Source organism: Abramis brama (genome assembly GCF_963993115.1).
Source record: "Abramis brama genome assembly, chromosome: 5".
NCBI classification, from domain to species: domain Eukaryota; kingdom Metazoa; phylum Chordata; class Actinopteri; order Cypriniformes; family Leuciscidae; genus Abramis; species Abramis brama.
Window position 1 is genome coordinate 28,942,779 of NC_139967.1, and position 22,473 is coordinate 28,965,251.

The 22,473-nt window shown below is 41.8% G+C and overlaps 1 protein-coding gene across 11 annotated transcripts in view; it reads right to left on the reverse strand.

The window, feature by feature from the left end:
* slc4a4a (solute carrier family 4 member 4a) overlaps positions 1–22,473 on the reverse strand; it is an 81,191-nt gene that overhangs the window by 10,615 nt on the left and 48,103 nt on the right. For all 11 annotated transcript variants that reach the window (XM_084114148.1, XM_084114143.1, XM_084114147.1 and 8 more), the window contains 5 exons: positions 13,126–13,259; positions 11,905–12,176; positions 2,055–2,125; positions 1,043–1,228; positions 664–777 (listed from right to left, as the gene is read on the reverse strand). In XM_084114148.1, the coding sequence (XP_083970274.1) occupies positions 664–777; positions 1,043–1,228; positions 2,055–2,125; positions 11,905–12,176; positions 13,126–13,259 (777 nt within the window). The remainder of the gene's footprint in view (positions 1–663; positions 778–1,042; positions 1,229–2,054; positions 2,126–11,904; positions 12,177–13,125; positions 13,260–22,473) is intronic.

Sequence of the window (22,473 nt, forward strand, 5' to 3'; positions counted from 1 at the left end):
TTAATCTCTTGATTAGGCTATTTATTCACGCTATTCTATTTAGAGAGTGACTAAAACGTATTGCTTGTTCGCTACTGATTTCATTTAGTTTGTTTTTCCAGATAATCACAAAAAAATTCTAAATAACTAATTATGTCAAGATAAGTCAATGTCATAATGACTTCCATGTTTGGAAGCAGTTCATAATTCCATACGACTTTTGCAAGGACGCATGTGAATCATTACTTTTATTCAACAACGATGCATTAAAAGACATTTATAATGTATAAAGGCATTTGGAATGTTACAAAAGATTGCTATTTTGAATAAATGTTGTTCTTTTGATACTCAAAGAATCCTGAAAAATTTGATCACAGTTTCCATAAAAGCATTAAGCAGCACAATTGTTTTTTGACTTAACAGGAACAAATTATATTTACAAAAATATTCAAATAGAAATATTATTTTAAATGGTAATATTTCACAATATTTATATTCAACTGTATTTTAATCAAATAAATGCAGGCTTGGTGCGCACAAGATACTTCTTTCAAAACATTTTTTTTTTTAAAATGTACCGACCCAAAACATTTGAACAGTCTATCCTGTAGCAGTTTTAGAAGTGCACCTCAAAAGGAACATCACTTTACAGTAACAGACAGACAATATGAACAGAAAGTTTACCTTAAATTCACTTGGCACTATGAGCTTTGGCGTCTCTACCCCAACCAGAGCGTCGACACCACAGAAGATCAAAATTGCCAGGATAATGGCAAAGTCACTTATAAGCTTCCTCACCTAAGATGACAAGAACAAACAAAAAAGCTTTTTTAGGAGCTATGTAGTGTGCATCACACATCAGTAGTCTCTTGCCTCAACAACTGCAGTATTGATTAGGATCAGAAACTGAATTGTCAAAACAATTGTCTACCTGCCCACAGTATATGAATTAGAGGCAGGGCTTGGCTTAATATCAATTGCCTCTACACATGCAGTATGATTAGAGCCACATATTGACAAATCCATCACAAACACGCTACAGATTGAGAGTGTGGCTACTTACAGTAGTAGGAAAGAATGGACTGGTCTTAAATTTCTTCAGACACATGGAGCAGGTGTAGGTGCCAAAGAAAAGGATGAAGGACATGAGGGTGATGTCGGGCACAAAGTCACAGGCTTTGCCCACTAGCTCCCCTCCGTATTTCAGGCATTCCTTCTTTGACAGGGAGGACCAGCTGGCATTCAAGCGCTATACAAATTACACAAAAATACAAGATCAGAATATCAAACCTACAGATGTCGACTTTTAAAATAAAATTTCAGTTCATTCACAGACACTTATGTTATGAAAAAAGACTGTTACAGAACATCAAATGATCTCTAGTTTCTGTTTTGTTGTCTTCAACCTCTCTGAAGTTGGACAATGACTCTGTTACCGTTCAAGTTTACACAAAATGTGCGAAACATGAGCCATGGCTCATTCAGTCACAAAGATGTTGGCATGGATTTGGGCATTATGCTTCATTGATCTCAAACTGAGGACTCCATCTGAATGGAACCATTGTCATAGAAATCTTTCTCTATTATTTGCAGCTGGGAGATTGGTTTGGCTATAGAAGAGGACAAAACGTCAGCCATGTCTAGAGAAAATGTTTTAGGAAACAGCCAACAATTTTAAGGATTAAAAAGCACTATGCATTTTCTGAACAAAACCAGAACAAGGAAGTTTTCTCCAATGTGTTGTGTAAGTTCTATTGGGTGACCTCAATGAATCTAACAAGTCTTAAGACTGGAATACAGTACACTACCACAAGTTTTGCAGTCTGGAAGAGTCAACGCTAGTTGCTGAAAGTCAGAGCCAGTCTGCAGATTTTGGACAGTTTTCACAGAAAATCGCAATGAGGTGCATGTTTTGTGATCCTCAGTCGTTTTACTCTGTAACCATTTACAAAGTCGACAAGCGTATAATGCAGAGGAGTCTGTAAAATCTGAAAAAATGTTCTGTAAAAATCTGTAAAAAAAAAGTTATTCCAGCCTTTACACATATTTCAGTGATGTTTTAGGGAAACACTTACTGTATCGCTGTAATTTACAGTCCAGATAAATGTTGAACCAATTGGATCAGTGTACAAATCTGAAGAATTGACTGAAAAACACAAAATGTCAAAGGTTTCAAACGCGGCCTTCAGAAAGAACCAAAAACATACAGTGGGGCTCAAACATCTGAATCCACTACTAAAGAAATAAAAATCCTATTAAAACCTGGAAATAAACTTTAGAATAGGATAGAATAGGATTTAGAAAAAATCTGAATGTTATAAATGTAAAAAAAAAAAAAAAAATGCAAATAAAAATACATTTGAAAAATGCAAAAGGAAAAAAAAAAGTTTTTGCTAGTGGTCTTATTTTTTTGGACCCAATTTACCTGTAGTAAATTAATAATATTTTTCATTTGTACTATTTAGCATTTTTGACTCAAGACTCAGATGATCTCATTTATTTATTTTTATCCTATAGCCACATTTAGCCTCTGAGACAAGTGACTAAATACCTATGACTCATATCATCAGTAGGATCAGTAGATAATGCTTTAATGAGTTTAATGGCCACTTAAACTTTAAACACACATGACAGATTTCACAAGCAGACGTTCACACAAGAAAAAACATTTTATCATGGTTGCGGTTAAGTTAAATAAAGCATACGTGCTGAACATCCCCGCAATGGCCACTTTAAACATTCACCACTTCTCATCGACTCAATCTTTAAACAGTCTCTTTGCTGGTTTCCCCTAACTGGAACTAATTTCCACACAGCTGTTGTTCCCTCTGTGCCATTGAATTGAAGAGAAGTCGAGGGAGGGCGAAGAGGAGCAAACAGCGGTTTAGAGGAAAGCAGCGTGAGTGGAAGAGAAAACCACCCGCCAGCCGGTCTCTGTGCAGTCTTAATTCACCACACGCACGGAGGAGATTAACCCCAAACCGCATCACGTCCACATCCGCCCCTAGATCGCTCCTTCATTCCTACTGAGGCCACCACACACACACAACCACTAGCACAATAAACAGATCTATCATCTGTGAACAACAAGTGAATGTCAACACCAGTGCCACAAAATATCACACCAATACAAAGAAATGAATTAATTATTACTTCAGAACATCAAAAACAAAGTTTGTAATTGTTCAGTGGTATGCATATCAAACGGCCCCAGTGGAGACATTGTTTAGAAGTGTGATAATTGACTAACACATTCTTTCACACCAATATTAAACCTGCATTCAAAAACAAATACATGTAAAGTGACAGACGACAGCAAGTAGTGTCAGAGATGGAAAATCAAGTTGCACTTAACCCTTGTGCTGCATTATATATTTGACTACGTTGAGTGCATTAATGACCAAAAATGGTCACATATTAAACACTGCCTAAAATATTATATATTATTATTATTTTCCACTTTTACTAACTTAAATCTTTTAACCAGCATCAGTCCTCATCATAACTACCAAATATTTATTTAATTTCAGGATTTTAACCCTTTAAATTCCAGTTTTGGTGGCGATACCATCACTTTGTATAAGAGGAAAAAACACAAAAATGTAATTATTTTCCATACACTAAATGCAAAGAGAAAACTTTAGCTTTGGATTATCACAGTCTTGAATATGTCAAAGATTAGCGGCAACATTATTTCTGGTGCATTTAAAGATTTTGTGTTATGTCAGGTTTTTTTTTTTTTTTTAAATCACACATAGAGCATTAAAGGGACACTGTGGAGAAATTGTGTTTTTGTCAAACAGCGACCCCTAGAGTCGCTGTGGAATACTTGCACTGTCGTGTTTGTTGTCTGTTAACAGCTCTGATAATCGAAAGCTAGCTAGACATATGTGGAAATTATTGGACTGGTCTAATTATCAGCAATGGATGAATGAACAGCATGTAAAAAAAATGACATAGCCTACTACAAGCAAGCGCAACAACATACAACATAGAATGCAAACAAGTTTACAAATAAGAGATTTATTTACTGGCCACTTCGTGTGTTTTCTCAGATCGGATAGCTATCAGATTTATCAAAACGATTATATTTACACCTGGTCACATAAATGTGTTTTTGCGAAACGGATTTAAATCCGATCTTCAATTCTCGCGCTATATGCAGATTTAATGGAGTGCACGTCACTGAAAGCAACAGATATGAGCTGCATTTTATTGATCATCAGCTAAAATTTCAAAATCAAAGACCGCAATAAGAGAGAGCAGCAGCAACAGCCCTGGTAAGATCATTTTGTTTCTTTACTTTTAATGATGATTGTGTGTTAAGCATCTGCGACTTACTTTCACTTTGATTTGCGATAGTTTGCACGTTGGCTTGATGATCTGATGCTCAGCTTCTCATCTGCGGTGATGCGTGTTCCAGCGCGTCGTCATATCTGGCAATAACATATAGCCTATAACACGCTCTCACACGTTTTTTTATTATCTATTTTTTAGCATTTTTGGGAGGAGTACAATTTACATATGTGGTTTAAACAACCAGATGCATTTACACTTGTTCAGTTTCGTCTGGAATGCGTCTCAGACCTCCTCCTGAAGTGGTTTTCAGCTATCCGATCTGAGAAAACGCATGAAGTGGTCAGGTCTAAACACAACAGCCCCCATGACAAAAACATACGCACGAAAGCCGAAAACAAACGCTGGTTGGCATCTCACATCCATAGACAGTATATAAACGCTCACGTCCGAATTTGAGGAAGTGGTGGGGGAAGTGACGTATGCCGTAAAGCAGTCGAATTTTGTAGTTCTTTTTGTGCTCTGGTTACTACCCGAACCCCGAAGTTACATAGTGCCAGTAAAAGCGATACAGACCCCGTCAGGCTATGGCAGACGTGTCATTCAACCTATTGTAAGTCGATGTACCATCACAAGGGTCTTGGAAATATATTATGAAGGTTGAAAAGTTACACGGTGTGGCTTTAAGGACCAAAAATGGTCACATATTAAACACTGCCTAAAACATTATATATTATTATTATTTTCCACTTTTACTAAGTTAAATCTTTTAACCAGCATCAGTCCTCATCATAACTACCAAATATTTATTTAATTTCAGGATTTTAACCCTTTAAATTCCAGTTTTGGTGACGATACCATCAATTTGTATAAGAGGAAAAAACACATAAATGTAATTATTTTCCATATACTAAATGCAAAGTGAAAACCTTGGCTTTGGATTATCACAGTCTTGAATATGTCAATGATTAGCAGCAACATTATATTTGGTGCATTTTTATTTTTTGTGTTAAAATATTTTTTTTAAATATCAATTTTTGAACCCATTGTCATAATATCATAAAATCATAATTTCTATTCAAATACCCTGTCATTACCAAGCCTTGGGGTAAAATATTTACTTTTTACTGTTTTCCACCAGTTGGTACCATTTTTCATATAATTGACATATTGCAAACATCTGCAGTATTGCAAACATTTTCCTGATTTCTACTAGGTGACTATAACCTATGCCTGTCTCCCTATACATCAAAATTTGCTCTAGAAACAAAGCAAAACTACAAGATCACCATGAACATGAATTTTTATTTTTCAAAATTCTATAAACATATCAAACATATCAAAAACTTCAAAACAAACAATACGAAATTGGCTCGTATGCAAGCGCCTGGTGGTCGGGCCTCCCCCCATGGGGTCCGGCCGGGCTCAGCCTGAAGGAGCGACGCGGGGCCGCCCTCCCGTGGACCCACCACCTGCAGGAGAGACCGTAAGGGGCCAGTGCTTTTCTGGAACCACACTCCTTGAGAGAGGATGGACTCTTCACCACTCTGGAGTTGCCCATGGTGAGAGACGGCGGGCTGGTGTGGGTTTGCTTTTAGCCCCCCAGCTCAGCCACCATGTGTTGGAGTTCACTCCGGTGAACGAGAGGGTCGTTTCCCTGCGCCTACGGGTCGGGGATAGGTCTCTAACTGTTGTGTGCGCCTATGGGCTAAACGGCAGTGTAGAGTACCCGGCCTTCTTGGGGACTCTGGGAGGGGTGCTGGAAAGTGCTCCAACTGGTGACTCCGTCGTTCTACTGGGGGACTTCAATGCCCACGTGGGCAGCGACAGTGACACCTGGAGGGGCGTGATTGGGAGGAACGGCCCCCCTGATCTGAACCCGAGTGGTGTTCTGTTATTGGACTTCTGTGCTAGTTACAGCTTGTCCATAACGAACACCATGTTCAAGCATAAGGGTGTCCATCAGTGCACATGGCACCAGGACACCCTAGGCTGGAGGTCGATGATCGACTTTGTGGTCGTTTCATCTGACCTCTGGCCATATGTCTTGGACACTCGGGTGAAGACAGGGGCGGAGCTGTCAACTGATTACCACCTGGTGGTGAGTTGGATCCGATGGCGGGGGAGGAAGCTGGACAGACTCGGCAGACCCAAACGTACTGTGAGGGTCTGTTGGGAATGTTTGGCCGAATCCCCTGTCAGAGAGATCTTCAACTTCCACCTCCGGCAGAGCTTCGACCAGATCCCGAGGGAGTCTGGAGATATTGAGTCCGAGTGGACCATGTTCTCCACCTTCATTGTCAACACGGCCACTCGGAGCTGTGGCCATAAGGTCTCCGGTGCCTGTCGAGGCGGCAATCCCTGAACCCGGTGGTGGACACCGGAAGTAAGGGATGCCGTAAAGCTGAAGAAGGAGTCCTATCGGGCCTGGCTGGCTTGTGGGACTCCTGAGGCAGCTGACGGATACCGACAGGCCAAGCGGACTGCAGCCCGGGTGGTTGTGGAGGCAAAAAATCGGGCTTGGAAGGAGTTCGGTGAGGCCATGGAGAAGGACTACCGGTCGGCCTCGAAGAGATTCTGGCAAACCGTCCGGCGCGAGAGGGAGGAGACCCCGGGGAAGACCTAGGACACGCTGGAGGGACTATGTCTCCCGGCTGGCCTGGGAACGCCTCGGAGTCCCCCCGGAAGAGCTGGAGGAAGTGTCAAGGGAGAAGGAAGTTTGGGCATCCCTGCTTAGACTGCTCCCCCCCCCACGACCCGGCCTGGATGGATGGATGGATGGATGGATGGATATTATGATTTGTCACTCGCCTAAACACCATGTATTATATTTAGGCCCTACACACATACACACACACTTTTGTCAACGCAGACATACATTGCTCTCAGACATCCACACATACTCAGAAACATCATTTTTACATTTCCACCCATAGGGAATACCTATGTAGTGACGTCATCTGGTGGAATACACTATATAATGCAAATATAATGCTTTGACTTCAAAATGAAAGGATGTTTCAACATAAATCATGATTCATGTATTAATGACGGCCCCGGCTTTAAACGGCGTTTTAATGGGTTTCAATGGACCATTTTTGGTCATTATGGTGCTGAATGGTGCTATTTGTTCTACACCGTGTGTGTTATACATATTTTGCAAAATGAGATCAAATATTTTAAATTTATCCAAAAAGTCACAATTTTGCCAAATTACATACCATTGGCATTAAAACAGCTAAAATGGTCAAAGAAAATTAAACTGAAAATGACCAAAAATGGTCAAATGCAGCACAAGGGTTAAATCACTAAAAAACTGACTTGACTGGAGCTGCGGTAACACTAGAATTTGAGCAAGCAAAATTTCTATGGACACAGCAATGGCCGTAATGACATCACTCTGACATGACATCACTTTTCTAAAAACAAAAAATCAATATGTAATACACCCAAAACATAAAAGTATTCAATCTACTCCACTTGACTGCAACACTGCAATCCTGCAGATTTAAAGGTACACTATGTAACTGTTAAAAAAAAATAAAAAATAAAAAATAATAATAATAATAATAAATATATTATATATATATATTATATATTATATATATATATATATATATATATATATATATATATATATATATATATATATATATATATATATATATATATATATATACAGTGAGGAAAATAAGTATTTGAACACCCTGCTATTTTGCAAGTTCTCCCACTTGGAAATCATGGAGGGGTCTGAAATTGTCATCGTAGGTGCATGTCCACTGTGAGAGACATAATCTTTTAAAAAAAATCCAGAAATCACAATGTATGATTTTTTAACTATTTATTTGTATGATACAGCTGCAAATAAGTATTTGAACACCTGTCTATCAGCTAGAATTCTGACCCTCAAAGGCCTGTTAGTCTGCCTTTAAAATGTCCACCTCCACTCCATTTATTATCCTAAATTAGATGCACCTGTTTGAGGTCGTTAGCTGCATAAAGACACCTGTCCACCCCATACAATCAGTAAGAATCCAACTACTAACATGGCCAAGACCAAAGAGCTGTCCAAAGACACTAGAGACAAAATTGTACACCTCCACAAGGCTGGAAAGGGCTACGGGGAAATTGCCATGCAGCTTGGTGAAAAAAGGTCCACTGTTGGAGCAATCATTAGAAAATGGAAGAAGCTAAACATGACTGTCAATCTCCCTCGGACTGGGGCTCCATGCAAGATCTCACCTCGTGGGGTGTCAATGATCCTAAGAAAGGTGAGAAATCAGCCCAGAACTACACGGGAGGAGCTGGTCAATGACCTGAAAAGAGCTGGGACCACCGTTTCCAAGGTTACTGTTGGTAATACACTAAGACGTCATGGTTTGAAATCATGCATGGCACGGAAGGTTCCCCTGCTTAAACCAGCACATGTCAAGGCCCGTCTTAAGTTTGCCAATGACCATTTGGATGATCCAGAGGAGTCATGGGAGAAAGTCATGTGGTCAGATGAGACCAAAATAGAACTTTTTGGTCATAATTCCACTAAACGTGTTTGGAGGAAGAAGAATGATGAGTACCATCCCAAGAACACCATCCCTACTGTGAAGCATGGGGGTGGTAGCATCATGCTTTGGGGGTGTTTTTCTGCACATGGGACAGGGCGACTGCACTGTATTAAGGAGAGGATGACCGGGGCCATGTATTGCGAGATTTTGGGGAACAACCTCCTTCCCTCAGTTAGAGCATTGAAGATGGGTCGAGGCTGGGTCTTCCAACATGACAATGACCCGAAGCACACAGCCAGGATAACCAAGGAGTGGCTCTGTAAGAAGCATATCAAGGTTCTGGCGTGGCCTAGCCAGTCTCCAGACCTAAACCCAATAGAGAATCTTTGGAGGGAGCTCAAACTCCGTGTTTCTCAGCGACAGCCCAGAAACCTGACTGATCTAGAGAAGATCTGTGTGGAGGAGTGGGCCAAAATCCCTCCTGCAGTGTGTGCAAACCTGGTGAAAAACTACAGGAAACGTTTGACCTCTGTAATTGCAAACAAAGGCTACTGTACCAAATATTAACATTGATTTTCTCAGGTGTTCAAATACTTATTTGCAGCTGTATCATACAAATAAATAGTTAAAAAATCATACATTGTGATTTCTGGATTTTTTTTTTTAGATTATGTCTCTCACAGTGGACATGCACCTACGATGACAATTTAAGACCCCTCCATGATTTCTAAGTGGGAGAACTTGCAAAATAGCAGGGTGTTCAAATACTTATTTTCCTCACTGTATATATATATATATATATGCCAAACAACAATAAATGTGACTATACCTTTAGACGTAAAAAAGTGACTTGTATACAACTGACTTGAGATTTGTGACTTTAATCAAAAACAAGTAACATGAGACCTGGGACTTGGCTTGTAAACAGTCGATTTGAGACTTGACACTCATAAAAAACTGACTTGAGACCTGAATTAGACTGTCTTCAAGACTCCGATTTTGAGACAAACCTGTAGTGTTTAGAAACTATTACCAAAAGACTTGGATTTGTGACAAAAGACTTGCGACTTGACTTTATATTAGACACCTGTGATTGTGTTTGGGCAGTGGAGTTGCAAAATTAAACCAAATGAAGCACTACTGTGTCATTCAAATTAAATGAATAGCACCACTATAATTATATCCAGGAATTTTTTTTTAATGTTGTTTATATCCATCAGTCAAAACCATTGCTGAGTATTTTCTCCTCAAAACCGCAGTTTACCAAAGATATCTGTTATCTACGTCGCAAACATGTTGTAACCAATCCCGTCACATGCTGGTGGGCTTGAGCTGCGAAGCAGGGGAGTCTCAAGAGAAGCCAGGTTTTCCCATTATATTTTTCTGTTGATTTGAAAAATCTGGTACATTTAGTAAAATAGTGGGTGAATTTTGTATGTGATGTATATTACGATGTTATGATGAACTATATGCCTTTCTCCACTGACGTTCTAAGTTGTTCAAAGCGTTTCTAAGGATGCTGGTTTTTAGAAGGCAGCTGTCTGACTCTGAGACAGTGAGAGACATAGAGAGAACATAGAGAGAAATACATAAAATGCATTACCAATCTGATACATCGACTTGTAGACGAGCCTGTATAATTCACTCTTCCTCTTATTCAGTTTCTGGTTCAAACATATGGCTGAATTAAACCAGTATTTCCATATACTAAATGAACCAAGGGTGTAGAGTTACATTCAAGCTATTTTAAGGAATGAAGAAATGATTTTCAGTGGGAGAAAAAAAAACTTTTAAATATGTCATTTTGGGGATCAAAGATGAATTTAAGGGATAAAATGAGGGACTTTAAGGCTACGTCTACATTAATCCGGATACATTTGAAAACGGCGTTTTCGTTTATAAACGCTCTCGGTCCACACTAGCGTTTTCAGGCGTTTTCGGACGTTTCAGTGTGGATGAGAAACTTTTGAAAAACGCCTGAAAACACTAAATTCACCTTACTGCGCATGCGTAAAACCCCACAAAAGATCACTGAGATTCAGATGGAAAAATAAATAATGAAGTTATCGCGCAATTCTTCTGACAGGATAATTTTATTTACTAAAATATCTCACCATTCACTGATGCGGTCCAGGTCGCACGCAGTCACCATATGTTTGGTCTAAACACGCGACTGCACTCATGTATTGCCGCAGGACAGCAAATGTGAGTAAATTCTGTCATCTTTGCAGGACTGTGATATGAAGAGTGTGCTATGTAGAATATTTTTAGCAACAGTGTGAAAGTGAATAGCACATAACAGGCACAATACTGGTATAAACATGAATATCTATTGGTACAATATGTGTCACGACTAAATTTACGTCATCGTTTTTAAATACCACCGGTTTCACAGTCCACACTACAACGTGAAAACGGCGTTTTCAAATGTATCCACTTTGGAGTGAAAATTATACGTTTTCAAACGAAAACGTATTAGTGTGGACATGGCCTAAGACAAAAACAACCCTGTGGGTCTAAACTATCACTTGAAGACCAGAAATAGTACAACAAAAGGAAAAGTTAAATATTTATGCTGGCCATATTTATAAAACATTTGCCAGATGTAGACCTGGACACCTTTCAAAAACAGCTGTTTTCAAAAACAGCTGGATCATAAGCCGGACATAAACATCCATCCCCATCAAACTATTGTGCTTCCATTTGTGTATCAGTAAAGATTATGCAATCTTCAATAAAATTTAAATTCATACTCAGGCAAAATTGTTTTTCAACTACTAGGTAGCCAAGCAGGGGAATGAAAATATGGTCACTGCATTTGAGCTCAAAGTAGCACCTTTTGGATCCCAACCAAGGGGAAAAAAGGTCACTTTGTGCTACATAATATATGCTTCACTGAGCAAAATAATGTTACATATGCATCAGTAATCTTTTTTTTCTTTTCTGTTTGGTCAGCACTCATCGTTTTTTGCATCTGGTGTGGACATATGGAAGGCGATTAATAATTTAAAATGAAAAATGTAGGTAAGTTTACAAACTTGCAAATGAATACAGGTTTAGTTGGTTCAACTTGCATCTAAACATCGAAAGAAGAAAACATCAGATAAAGAGAAGTACCAGGTCTTACCATCAGTGGGCGCCATACACATGCAGTCATACTGCGTGACATAATCGATTTTATAGTCTGGGTTGATTGGGTAATAATGGGTAAACTTCAGCATCTTCTTGAAAGCGTCATAGATGAAGATGAAGCTGATGAGTGACGAGAAGCCCTCCTCTGTAAATCGGGTGAAATACTGCACCAGGAAGCTGGCATCAGTGGCCACCAGGACCAGACAGTAGAAGGCCGACCACAGGCCAATCCAAAGACGGAACTCTAGGTAGTCAAAGTCATTTTCCCTGCAGAAAAAAGTATGAATAGAAAATTAACTCATGTCCCCCCACTTTCAAATCATACAGCAATGAAAAGTACACTACCATTTGAAAGTTTAGGGTCGGTAAGTCCCTTACCAAGGCTCCAATTATTTGATCAAAAATACAGTAAAAACAATAATATTGTAAAATATAAATACAATTAAAAATAACTTTTATTCTTAAATATATTTTAAAATGTAATTTATGCCTTTGGTGGCAAAGCGAAATTTTCATCAGCCATTACTCTTCAGTCTTCAGTCACATGATCCTTCAGAAATCATTCTGATTTGCTCGAGAATAATTTCTTATTATCAATGTGGAAAACAGTTGTGTTGCTTAATATTGTTGTGCAAACTGATATTTTTTTCAGGATTCTTAAAAGTTATACAGCATTTATTTTAAATAAAAATCTTTTGGAACATGGTAAATGTCTTTACTGTGATTTATGATCAATTTAATGCATCCTTGATAAATACAAGTATGTATTTCTTTTCTTTTTTTTATTCTGAATGACCCAAAACTTTTAAACAGTAGTGTATCTATGACCAGCAATGGAAATCATGATGCATTGAACACTTCTGCTTTATTTACAGAATATTAGTTTCAGTTAATTACAAAATGGTCGGTTAGTTTGTTTACATTTACTCTTTTATAACATTTACAGACTCTTTTTTCATAGCGACTTACAAATGAGGAATACAAGCGATTAATCTTAAGAGAGCAATAAACACGAGAAGTGCTAGTAATTTAAAGTATCAGTCAGTGTTCAGAATAGTGCAAGCTACAACATGGAGGGATTAAGGAATAGTGATTTTTTTTCAGATGCAGTTAAATGCTCATGTACAAATTTTCAGCTGTTTCTTGAATTTTGTCAGGGATTTGGCTGCCCGTAAAGGTTTGTGATTCTACATTGTGAACAAAGATGATCAAGCACCTGCTAAAGTTGAAGAGCAGCCTTTCAAACACCAGCACTGGCCCCGTACTGCTGAGAATGATCAGTGGTTGCCCAGCCAGGAGACAGAAGATGGCTCCAGTGACTGCTGTACCCAGAAAGCTCTCCAGCACACCCTTCACCCAACACACAATGAAGAAGAGTCAAAGGGTTATGGAAAAACCCAACTGAAGCTCAGTCACAATCACGTTCCCTGCAAGGAAAGTCTGTTTAAGCATGTTTAAATCCATATTTGGATGGGACAAGCTATCCCTGAGGAGGTTAAAGGAAATTCATCATCGTTCACAGACATACTTTGTGATTTTTACAGGGGATGTGTGAGAAGAAACAAGCTGCACATATTTGCAAGGGATAATTTCACAAAGGAAATTGCCTACTGCTTTTCAGCTAACTCAAAGTTACTCACAGAAATGGCAACAGACAACAGACACTCCCTCCTCAATAATAACTAGCCATGTCCAAATTAGTAAATGAATTCACATACGTCCTGTTTTATAACTGAAATCCAAATATTGTTTGGAAGACTAATCCTGCTGAAATAGTGCTTATGAGAACTGTTGTGATGAACTGCCATTGAAGAGATGTGACTTCATGTTACAGTTTGCTCTGCAATTTAAATCCCATCTGAATCAGTCATGTTTGTGTTTTTCTCACACAATCTAAGTAAAAATTACCAGATAATGGCTAACTCAGGCACCGCCTGAGAAATCTAATCCCATCCAAATGAGAATGTCTGTGATTGTGTTATATTATTACCACTTCATCTGTCTTTTGACCTTTATCAAAAACTGTGACTAAAGCCTGCTACACCTTCATTAAGTATTTAAGCCTTTTGTTGAGTAAAATGACAAACAACAGTTGGTGGTTAAAATAGTCCTGTCAACTCATTTGACGTAAATGTAATCAATAAGGGGAGTCTGATCTACTCAGAACAGACTACTCAGAACAGACACTGTAGTCCTCATCTTAATTAATTTCCTCATTTAATGTTATAATGTATTTAAAAATAAATCGATCCATCTAAATTGGACCACTTTGCTAGCTGACTTGCTGAGGTGTTTCCCTGAGCTTAAATATTGACTAGCCAACGACATGTGCAGTAGATCTCAGCATTTTTCTTTAAAGGGGTCATGAACTGAGAATTCAAATATTCCTTGATCATTTGACAGGTAATAGGTCGGTATACTATAAAAATATCCTGTTTCAAAACTTCCTTGTTATTCCAAAAATAGCTTTTATTGAAACCAAGGCCAGAAAACGACAGGCTCCGAAAAGTGTGGAATTATGACATCATATGGCAGCGAAAGACCGTCTTTGCAGAAGAATATCAACGCCTACGTCTACATCACAGTAGGGGTGGGCGGTATGACCAAAATTCTGTTTCACGGTATGACTAATTTTATTTCACGGTAACGATATATTTCACGATATAGTTATTTATATCTATAGTTATTTATACCTGTAGTTATTCTCTAAAAATCGACAAAAAGGGCTTTGTATAATAAATAAACCCAAATACTTTAGAAATGAAAAGTACTTCACTTTGTTTGAATTTTCTTTTTCTTTTATTTGGTAAATTATTTCTTTGGTAAACTATTTTTAATAGCTAAATATAGTAAACAAAACACTCTCATCAACTTTTAGATGAACTGCCCCCAACTGATTGATATTAAATACAACTCATATGTGCAATTAAATTTTAAATTAAAGTGTTGCTGAATAATTTTTCAATCTCATGTTATTGCTTTACTTCATCAATTAGTTTATAATATCTAAATATTTTATATTGAACTATTCTATTCATAATAAATTAGTTACTTCCTTTTAATTTGGTAGGATATTAGTAGATAGGCTACTAGTTATGTTTAAATGTTTTCCCGGTACATTTTTGCCATGTCTGCTTTTAAAGGGCTTGTTTTGTTCTTTTTGTAATATCTGGCAACCCGTCACCTAAAGCTTTAATCAAGAGATGTTCAGAAGCATCAAGTTCATCAAGTTCAGAACAGAAGTGACTAGGAGAACAGCAGTATGAAAACGTCTCAGGTTACTCATGTAACCATGGTTCCCTGAGAAGGGAACGAGACGCTGCGTCGCTATGGCAACACTTTGGGGAATCCCTTCAGCGTCAGCGCTCCTGAAGTCACATGTACAACTTAGTCCAATCCTGATTGGTGCAACGTCATCCCGTGACGTGTGCTGGCGGAATGCGGAAGCTATAAAGGGAGCCGGCGTCACAACAGCTGTCAGCCTTCTGATGACTGAAGCAAGCCGCTCTCAGGTGTACGGAAGCATGGCAGAGGGACGCAGCGTCTCGTTCCCTTCTCAGGGAAACATGAGTAACCTGAGACGTTCCCTTCCGAGGGAACTCGCGCTGCGTTGCTATGGCAACACTTTGGGGAACGATATGCCCACTTCGCCATGCTGACGGAAGTCTGTCCCGGTGTGAAATGAGGCACATCTCAGGACATAATTGCTTGAGACCCCGGAGTCGCCGGAAGGTCCAAGCTGTAAAATCTTACAAAGGTGTGTGGTGAGAACCACCCCGCCGCATCACATACATCTTGGAGTGATGCCCCCGACCACAAAGCCTTTGAAGAAGCCATGCTTCGGGTGGAATGAGCTCTAACTGACAGAGGTGAGGGCAGCCCGCTCACCTCATAAGCCATAGAGATGGCCTCAACAACCCATCTGCTTACGGTCTGTTTAGTAGCCGGGCAGCCCTTCTTAGGGGGCCCGAAGCATGCCAAGAGCTGGTCAGTTTTTCTCCACTGAGATGTCTTCCTAACATACATCTCAAGGGCCCTGACCGGGCAAAGCAACCTGAGCTTCTCTTGTTCCGCTGACACTTGAGGAGGATGGAAGGCCTGAAGGGACAACTGGCCGGACCACGTTAGTGGGCACCTTAGGTATATACCCGGGTCTTGGGTGAAGAATAGCTTTTATTCCCCCCGGAGCAAATTCTAGCCAGGAGGGAGCCACCGACAAAGCCTGTAAATCTCCTACTCTTCTGAGAGATAAAATAGCCATCTGAAACGCCATCTTTAAGGCTAGGCACTTGCCTGATGCCGTGTCCAAAGGTTCGAAGGGTGCCAAGGATAACCCTTCTAAAACAACGGCTAGATCACACATGGGGATTCTAACCTGAGCTGGACCTAACCTCTAACCTCATCCTCTGAGTACCACGAAGGAAACGAGTAATAAGATGATGCCTTCCCAGTGATCTGCCATCCAGAGGAACATGGAAAGCAGCCACTGCCGCCACGTACACCTTTAGTGTAGAGGGGGAAAGGCCGGCCGAGAAACGACCCTGCAGGAACTCCAGCACTGAAGCCACCGGGCAGTTAACTGGGTCCAGTTGGTGTTCTGTACACCATAAAGTAAATATTCTCCACTTCAGAGCATATAGTTTCCTCGTGGAGGGAGCTCTAGAGTTTAAGATGGTCTCCACTACCTCAGTAGAGAGACCAGCATTCAGGAACTGATCCCCCTCAGGGGCCAGACCCACAATTTCCACATCTCTGGCCGGGGGTGAAATATTGTGCACCCGGCCTGGGTTAGAAGGTCCCTCCTGACGGGAATCTCCCAGGGGGGGGGGCGTCCAGGAGGGCTATCAGGTCCGAAAACCAAACTCGGGCCGGCCAGCACGGGGCTACCAACAAGACTTGGACCCCGCCTTGGCGAATCCTCTCTAGAACTCCCGGGAGCAGGGCGATCGGGGGAAATGCGTACAGCCGAAGCCTCGGCCACGGCTGTACCATAGCATCCAGTCCCAAAGGAGCTGGATGAGTGAGGGAAAACCAGAGGGGACAATGTGAGTTCTCTTGAGATGCAAACAGGTCCATGTCCGCCCGGCCGAACTTCCTCCAAATTAACTGCACCGTCTCGGGGTGCAGCCTCCATTCCCCGGGCCTCAGCCCCTGCCTCGACAGGACGTCTGCTCCCATATTTAGATGGCCCGGAATATAAATTGCTCTCAGCGAGAGAATCTTCCCTTGGGCCCATAAGAGAATCTGATGCGCCAGTCTGCACAGAGGGCGCGATCTCAGACCCCCTTGACGGTTTATATACGAGACCACCGACGTATTGCCTGTTCTCACCAGAACATGATGACCTCTGAGGTCTGGGAGAAAATGCCTTAAGGCTAGCAGTACTGCTAACATCTCCAGACAATTTATATGCCAGGTTAGATGATGTTCCTTCCACAGACCCTGGGTTGAACGGCCCTCCATTACCGCTCCCCACCCTGTGCAGGATGCATCTGTCGACAATATCTTGCGCTGACATGGTGCTCCTAGCACAGGGCCTTGGGCTAAGAACCAAGCCTTCTTCCACATGACCAAGGCACGAAGGCACCTGCGCGTAACCTTGATCATGCGAAAAGGGTTGCCCCTCGGGGAGAACCCCTTGGTTCTGAGCCACCACTGTAGTTGTCTCATGTGCAGCAGGCCAAAAGGTATCAAGTTGGACGCTGCCGCCATGAGCCCTAACAGTCTCTGGAACTGTTTCACAGTGATGCGTTGGCCTAGCTTTATTCTGGACACCACAGCCAGAATTGATTCGATACGTGCAGGAGACAATTGTGCCCGCATCGTGATCGAATCCCACACTACTCCTAAATATATCGTCTTTTGAACAGGAGTAAGTACGCTCTTTTTCGCGTTGAACCTCAGCCCCAAACACCTCATGTGGTCGAGCACGACATCTCGATGCCGTGCCGCCATTTCCTGAGACCGAGCTAGTATTAACCAGTCGTCTATATAATTGAGAACTCTTATGCCCTGCAATCTTAGTGGCGCCAGGGCTGCGTCCATGCATTTTGTGAAGGTGCGTGGGGATAGTGCTAGGCCAAATGGAAGGACCCGATACTGGTACGTTTTGCCCCCAAAAGCGAACCTTAGGAACTTCCTGTGTTCCGGTAGGATGGAGATATGGAAATACGCATCCTTTAGATCTATTGTGACAAACCAGTCCTCGGACTTGATTTGGCTCACGATAATGGGAATTGTTAGCATCTTGAACTTGAATCTCCTCAGAGATTGGTTCAAGTGACGAAGATCTATAATGGGACGTAATCCTCCATCCTTTTTTGGAACTATAAAATACCGGCTGTAGAACCCGGTGTTTCTCTCTGCGGGAGGAATGAGATCTATGGCCTCCTTCGCCAGAAGAGACTGAACTTCCTGCTCCATGATCTGCACGCGTTCGGGGGCTACCACTGTTTCGAGAATTCCCTTGAATTTCGGTGGTCGAGACCCGAACTGAAGTCTGTAACCTTTGTGAATGGTACGCACTACTCACTGGGATATATTGGGTAGCGCTTCCCAGGCGTGCAGGAAATTTGCTAGCGAAACCAGCCTCTCGGGACTGGAATTCGGGGTATCTTGAAGAGCAGCCTCGGTGTCCTGAAGCGGATTCCCGGCAGGAACTAACCGAACTAATTTTTCTACAGGCCTCTGTGTAGAGAACGAACTCCCCGCGACCGCTATTTTCTTCTTGGCGAGCGGAAGCCGAGGATTGTGTTCGTCGGAAACCGTTGCGCCCCGAAGCGCAGAAGGCGGCAGGGTTAGCAAATCGATTTCCTGAGGGCTCCGCGGAGGAGCGGGTGTAATTCGCTCCACCCCCGGAGGGGGCGCCCTCAGAGGCCTGATCTGACCATCAGGACCTCTTTCCCGAAGCCCGTTTCGTCAGAATAACAGTCCTCAGATCCGTTTTCTGACTCGCGGGCTTCGGTTGAGAGTATTGCCTCGAGCTCTGAGGTCGTTGTGGAGGGGCTCGATTAGCAACACTCTCTTTTTGCCTCTGTCTGTACGAGGAGCCGGACGTACATGGCTGGGGCTGTTCCTTGGCAGCAGCCCCATGAGATTTCTGGCGGCGGGGGATGAATTTCTGAAACGCTGCTGCTTGTTTCTTTGCCTCCTGAAATCTCTCGACGACAGAGCTAACGGCGTCGCCGAAGAGACCAGGAGGCGCAAGCGGAGCATCAAGAAGGAAGACTTTGTCTCTTTCTTTTATGCCAGAGAGATTTAACCATAAATGTCTCTCCGTCGCTGCCAGGGCTGCCATAGGGCGGCCGATTGTGCGGGCCGTCTCTTTGGTAGCACGGAGAGATAAATCAGTAGCTCTTCTCAGTTCTTTAATATCTTCAATATCGATATTCTCCCCCTTATCTAAATCACCTAGCAGGTCGGCCTGATAAGCTTGTAAAATGGCCATAGTATGTAAACAGGCACCTGCCTGACCTGCTGCCATGTACACTTTGCCCACCAACGATGATGTTAAACGGCATGGTTTGGAGGGCAATACCGGGGCTTTAAATGAGGATGTAGCATCTGGTACTAAATAAGCTGCCAAAGTTTCCTCCATCTTGGGCATAGCGCCATAACCGTTTTGTTTATGTCCTATTATGGAGGCATAATGGTGAACAGTAGGACTGGAAAGCCTAGCTGAATATGGCTTGTTCCAGGATCTCGACACCTCAGTATGGAGATCCTGAAAAAACGGTAAACCCCGGCGTGGAGGTTGCGCTGCAGACTGCAGAAATCGCTCATCTAATTTACTTTTTGCTTGCGATTCCTGCTTCTCGGCCGGCCATTCAACATTTAATCTGGCCACAGCACGAGTTATAACCTCCAATAGCTCCTCATACTGTGTTGATTGGGCTGGCGAATCACCCAAATCACCACCTTCGACGCTGAGCACATCAACTTCCTCAGAAGAAGATAAGCCCAACGTCAAGCCCTCGTTCGAGGCGGAAGAAGCCACGGAGCGGACTTCCGGATCCCGAACGTGAGCACTAGAACTAGGGGATAAGGGCTGAGAAAGGGCCGAAGCCGTCTCAGACCCATCCCCTAGATCCATCTGTGAGCCCCACGAGTGAAGCCGCCGGGTTGCCTCGGCACTGCGGGACCCGCACCGCGTGGGGCACAGAGCTGGCCGCTTGAATCAAACAGCGCCAGCCGGGAGCGAAGCGTTCTAAGAGGCAAACGCTCGCAATGCTCGCACTCAACCCCCTCGAGGGCTGAGCGGGCATGCTCTACTCCCAAACAACCAACGCACATATCGTGTGAATCCCCGTCCGTAATGTAGCGAGGACAGGGATGAACACACTTTCTGAAACTGCGTTGTTCACTCGCCATTTTTATATATATATATACTACGGGACAGACAACACCAAATAGGACTGACAAACACAGAGCGCTTGCTGAAGATCAGAAAGCTGACAGCTGTTGTGACGCCGGCTCCCTTTATAGCTTCCGCATTCTGCCGGCACACGTCACGGGATGACGTTGCACCAATCAGGATTGGACTAAGTTGTACATGTGACTTCAGGAGCGCTGACGCTGAAGGAATTCCCCAAAGTGTTGCCATAGCGACGCAGCGCGAGTTCCCTCGAAAGGGAACCGAACAGCAGCTACTGTTAGTGTTGACTAAGTAGTGTAAATTATACACACCTTGTAACTGCGTCATTATTTTACATAGCTCGGTGAACACCGACACACCCTGCTCCCTCTCAGTGCGTGTGCAAAGCGTCTTTTGCATCAGTAAAATGCGATCGGAATTTGAGTGACACGTTGTAATCACGCATTGAGTCGAAGCAAGATTTTATCAGCTGTTTCAGTGGCCAATTGTTTGGAGTTAGAAATATATAACTCACGCTGCATATTTAGTCATTTTGCCTCAGATACAGGATTATACATTCGCTTTAACAAGCAGGTTGTTCATTACCACGGCAACCGCTCGCGTGTCATACTGAATGCTTTCGTGTTTAAAAAGTAACTATACATAAGAGACAGAAAGATGCAGATAACTATACATCATTTAAGGTTATTTCTATTTGTTACGATATTGATATATGAACTGTTGTTGTCAAGTAAGCTTTATGCTTTCCCCGTTGCGATCGTGCACTCATCTAAACTGTAGCCTACGGGTGCCGCACTGCTCTAGTTGACTGCTGCGCCTTTCCCCCCGAAAATATCACGTTAACAACAACCCTTTAGAAAACGTAATTCCTTTGTGGATCCTCTTGATCTGCTTTGTCCATGTTTCTTTGACAAATCTCAGTGTCTCAGTCTCTCGCACGCTGCACGTGAGTTAACCACGCCCACTTATTTACATGTCGCGGTATCACGGAATAAAAAAATCTGTTACGGTTGACATTTTCTACCGCGGTAACGATATATACCGTCATACCACCCAGCCCTACATCACAGCATCTTTTGCCCCGCCCACTGGCGCATTAGTGAATAGTGACATGAGAACGAGAAAAGATCGAAACAGGATCAATAACATTACCATCCAAATGATCCTAATGCTAGGAAAGTGTTTTTTCTCAACTATGTGAAAGTCTCAGAAGTGCAATATTTGTTTGTATTCGGTACATTTCACTGTGGATTATTTGGTAATTCAGTCACAATTTTGGCGCAGGCTTTGCAAACAGACTTTTACGATATGGATCCGTCAGCAACGCCACAAACATGTAAGTAACCATGTTTATTCTAATGCATGATCTGTGATCAGTGATTTCTGATGTGTAATTATTCAAGTTCAGACCGATTTTCTTTGTCTCAAAATCGTTATTTAAATTGTTAAATTGTGATTAAATTATACACAGAAAGCGATCAAAGAACACTCCCCTTACAATCGCTGAAGCTGTCAATCACACAGCGTGAGTTTATCTGGACACTTGCCATAACTCCATGTATGTCATCAATGATGCGGTTACACTGCACAACGAAGCTCTTACAGTATTTACATTGTGATTGCATTGTTATTTATAGTGAAAGCATTCATGAGAGTGCAGAAATAGCGCTACAATGATGAGATCACTGCGTTCACGCGTTCAACAGACAGTCTGTCATCACTCATCACTGAAACCTTTCATGTGTTGGGAATAGATCTAAATATAATACTATAAGCATATTCGACAGCTGTAATAGTAAAAACGTAGTAAAAGGATTCGAGAGGGTTCCACATGCATTACTTATTTCATATGCAAAGATGTCAACCAATCACAGCAGTGAGCGTTTCCACTGAAGTCTCACAGCAGACACGCCCCTTCAAACAGAGCATTCAAATCAGAGGCCAAAATCAGGATAGGAAATAGCCATTTATTTCTAAATTGTGACAATTTTTTGATGTAAACATCATATTAACATTATAATTATACCTCAGGAAACATTATAAAATAATCCAAAAAATCCAGTTCATGACCCCTTTAAAACAGCTAAATATATGAACTGTGAGACTTTAACTTACTAACATGACCTTTGAACTAGAGGTAACATTTCAAAAAAGAGGGCAGAGAAAAAGGTGCCCCCAGTATGTGTCAGT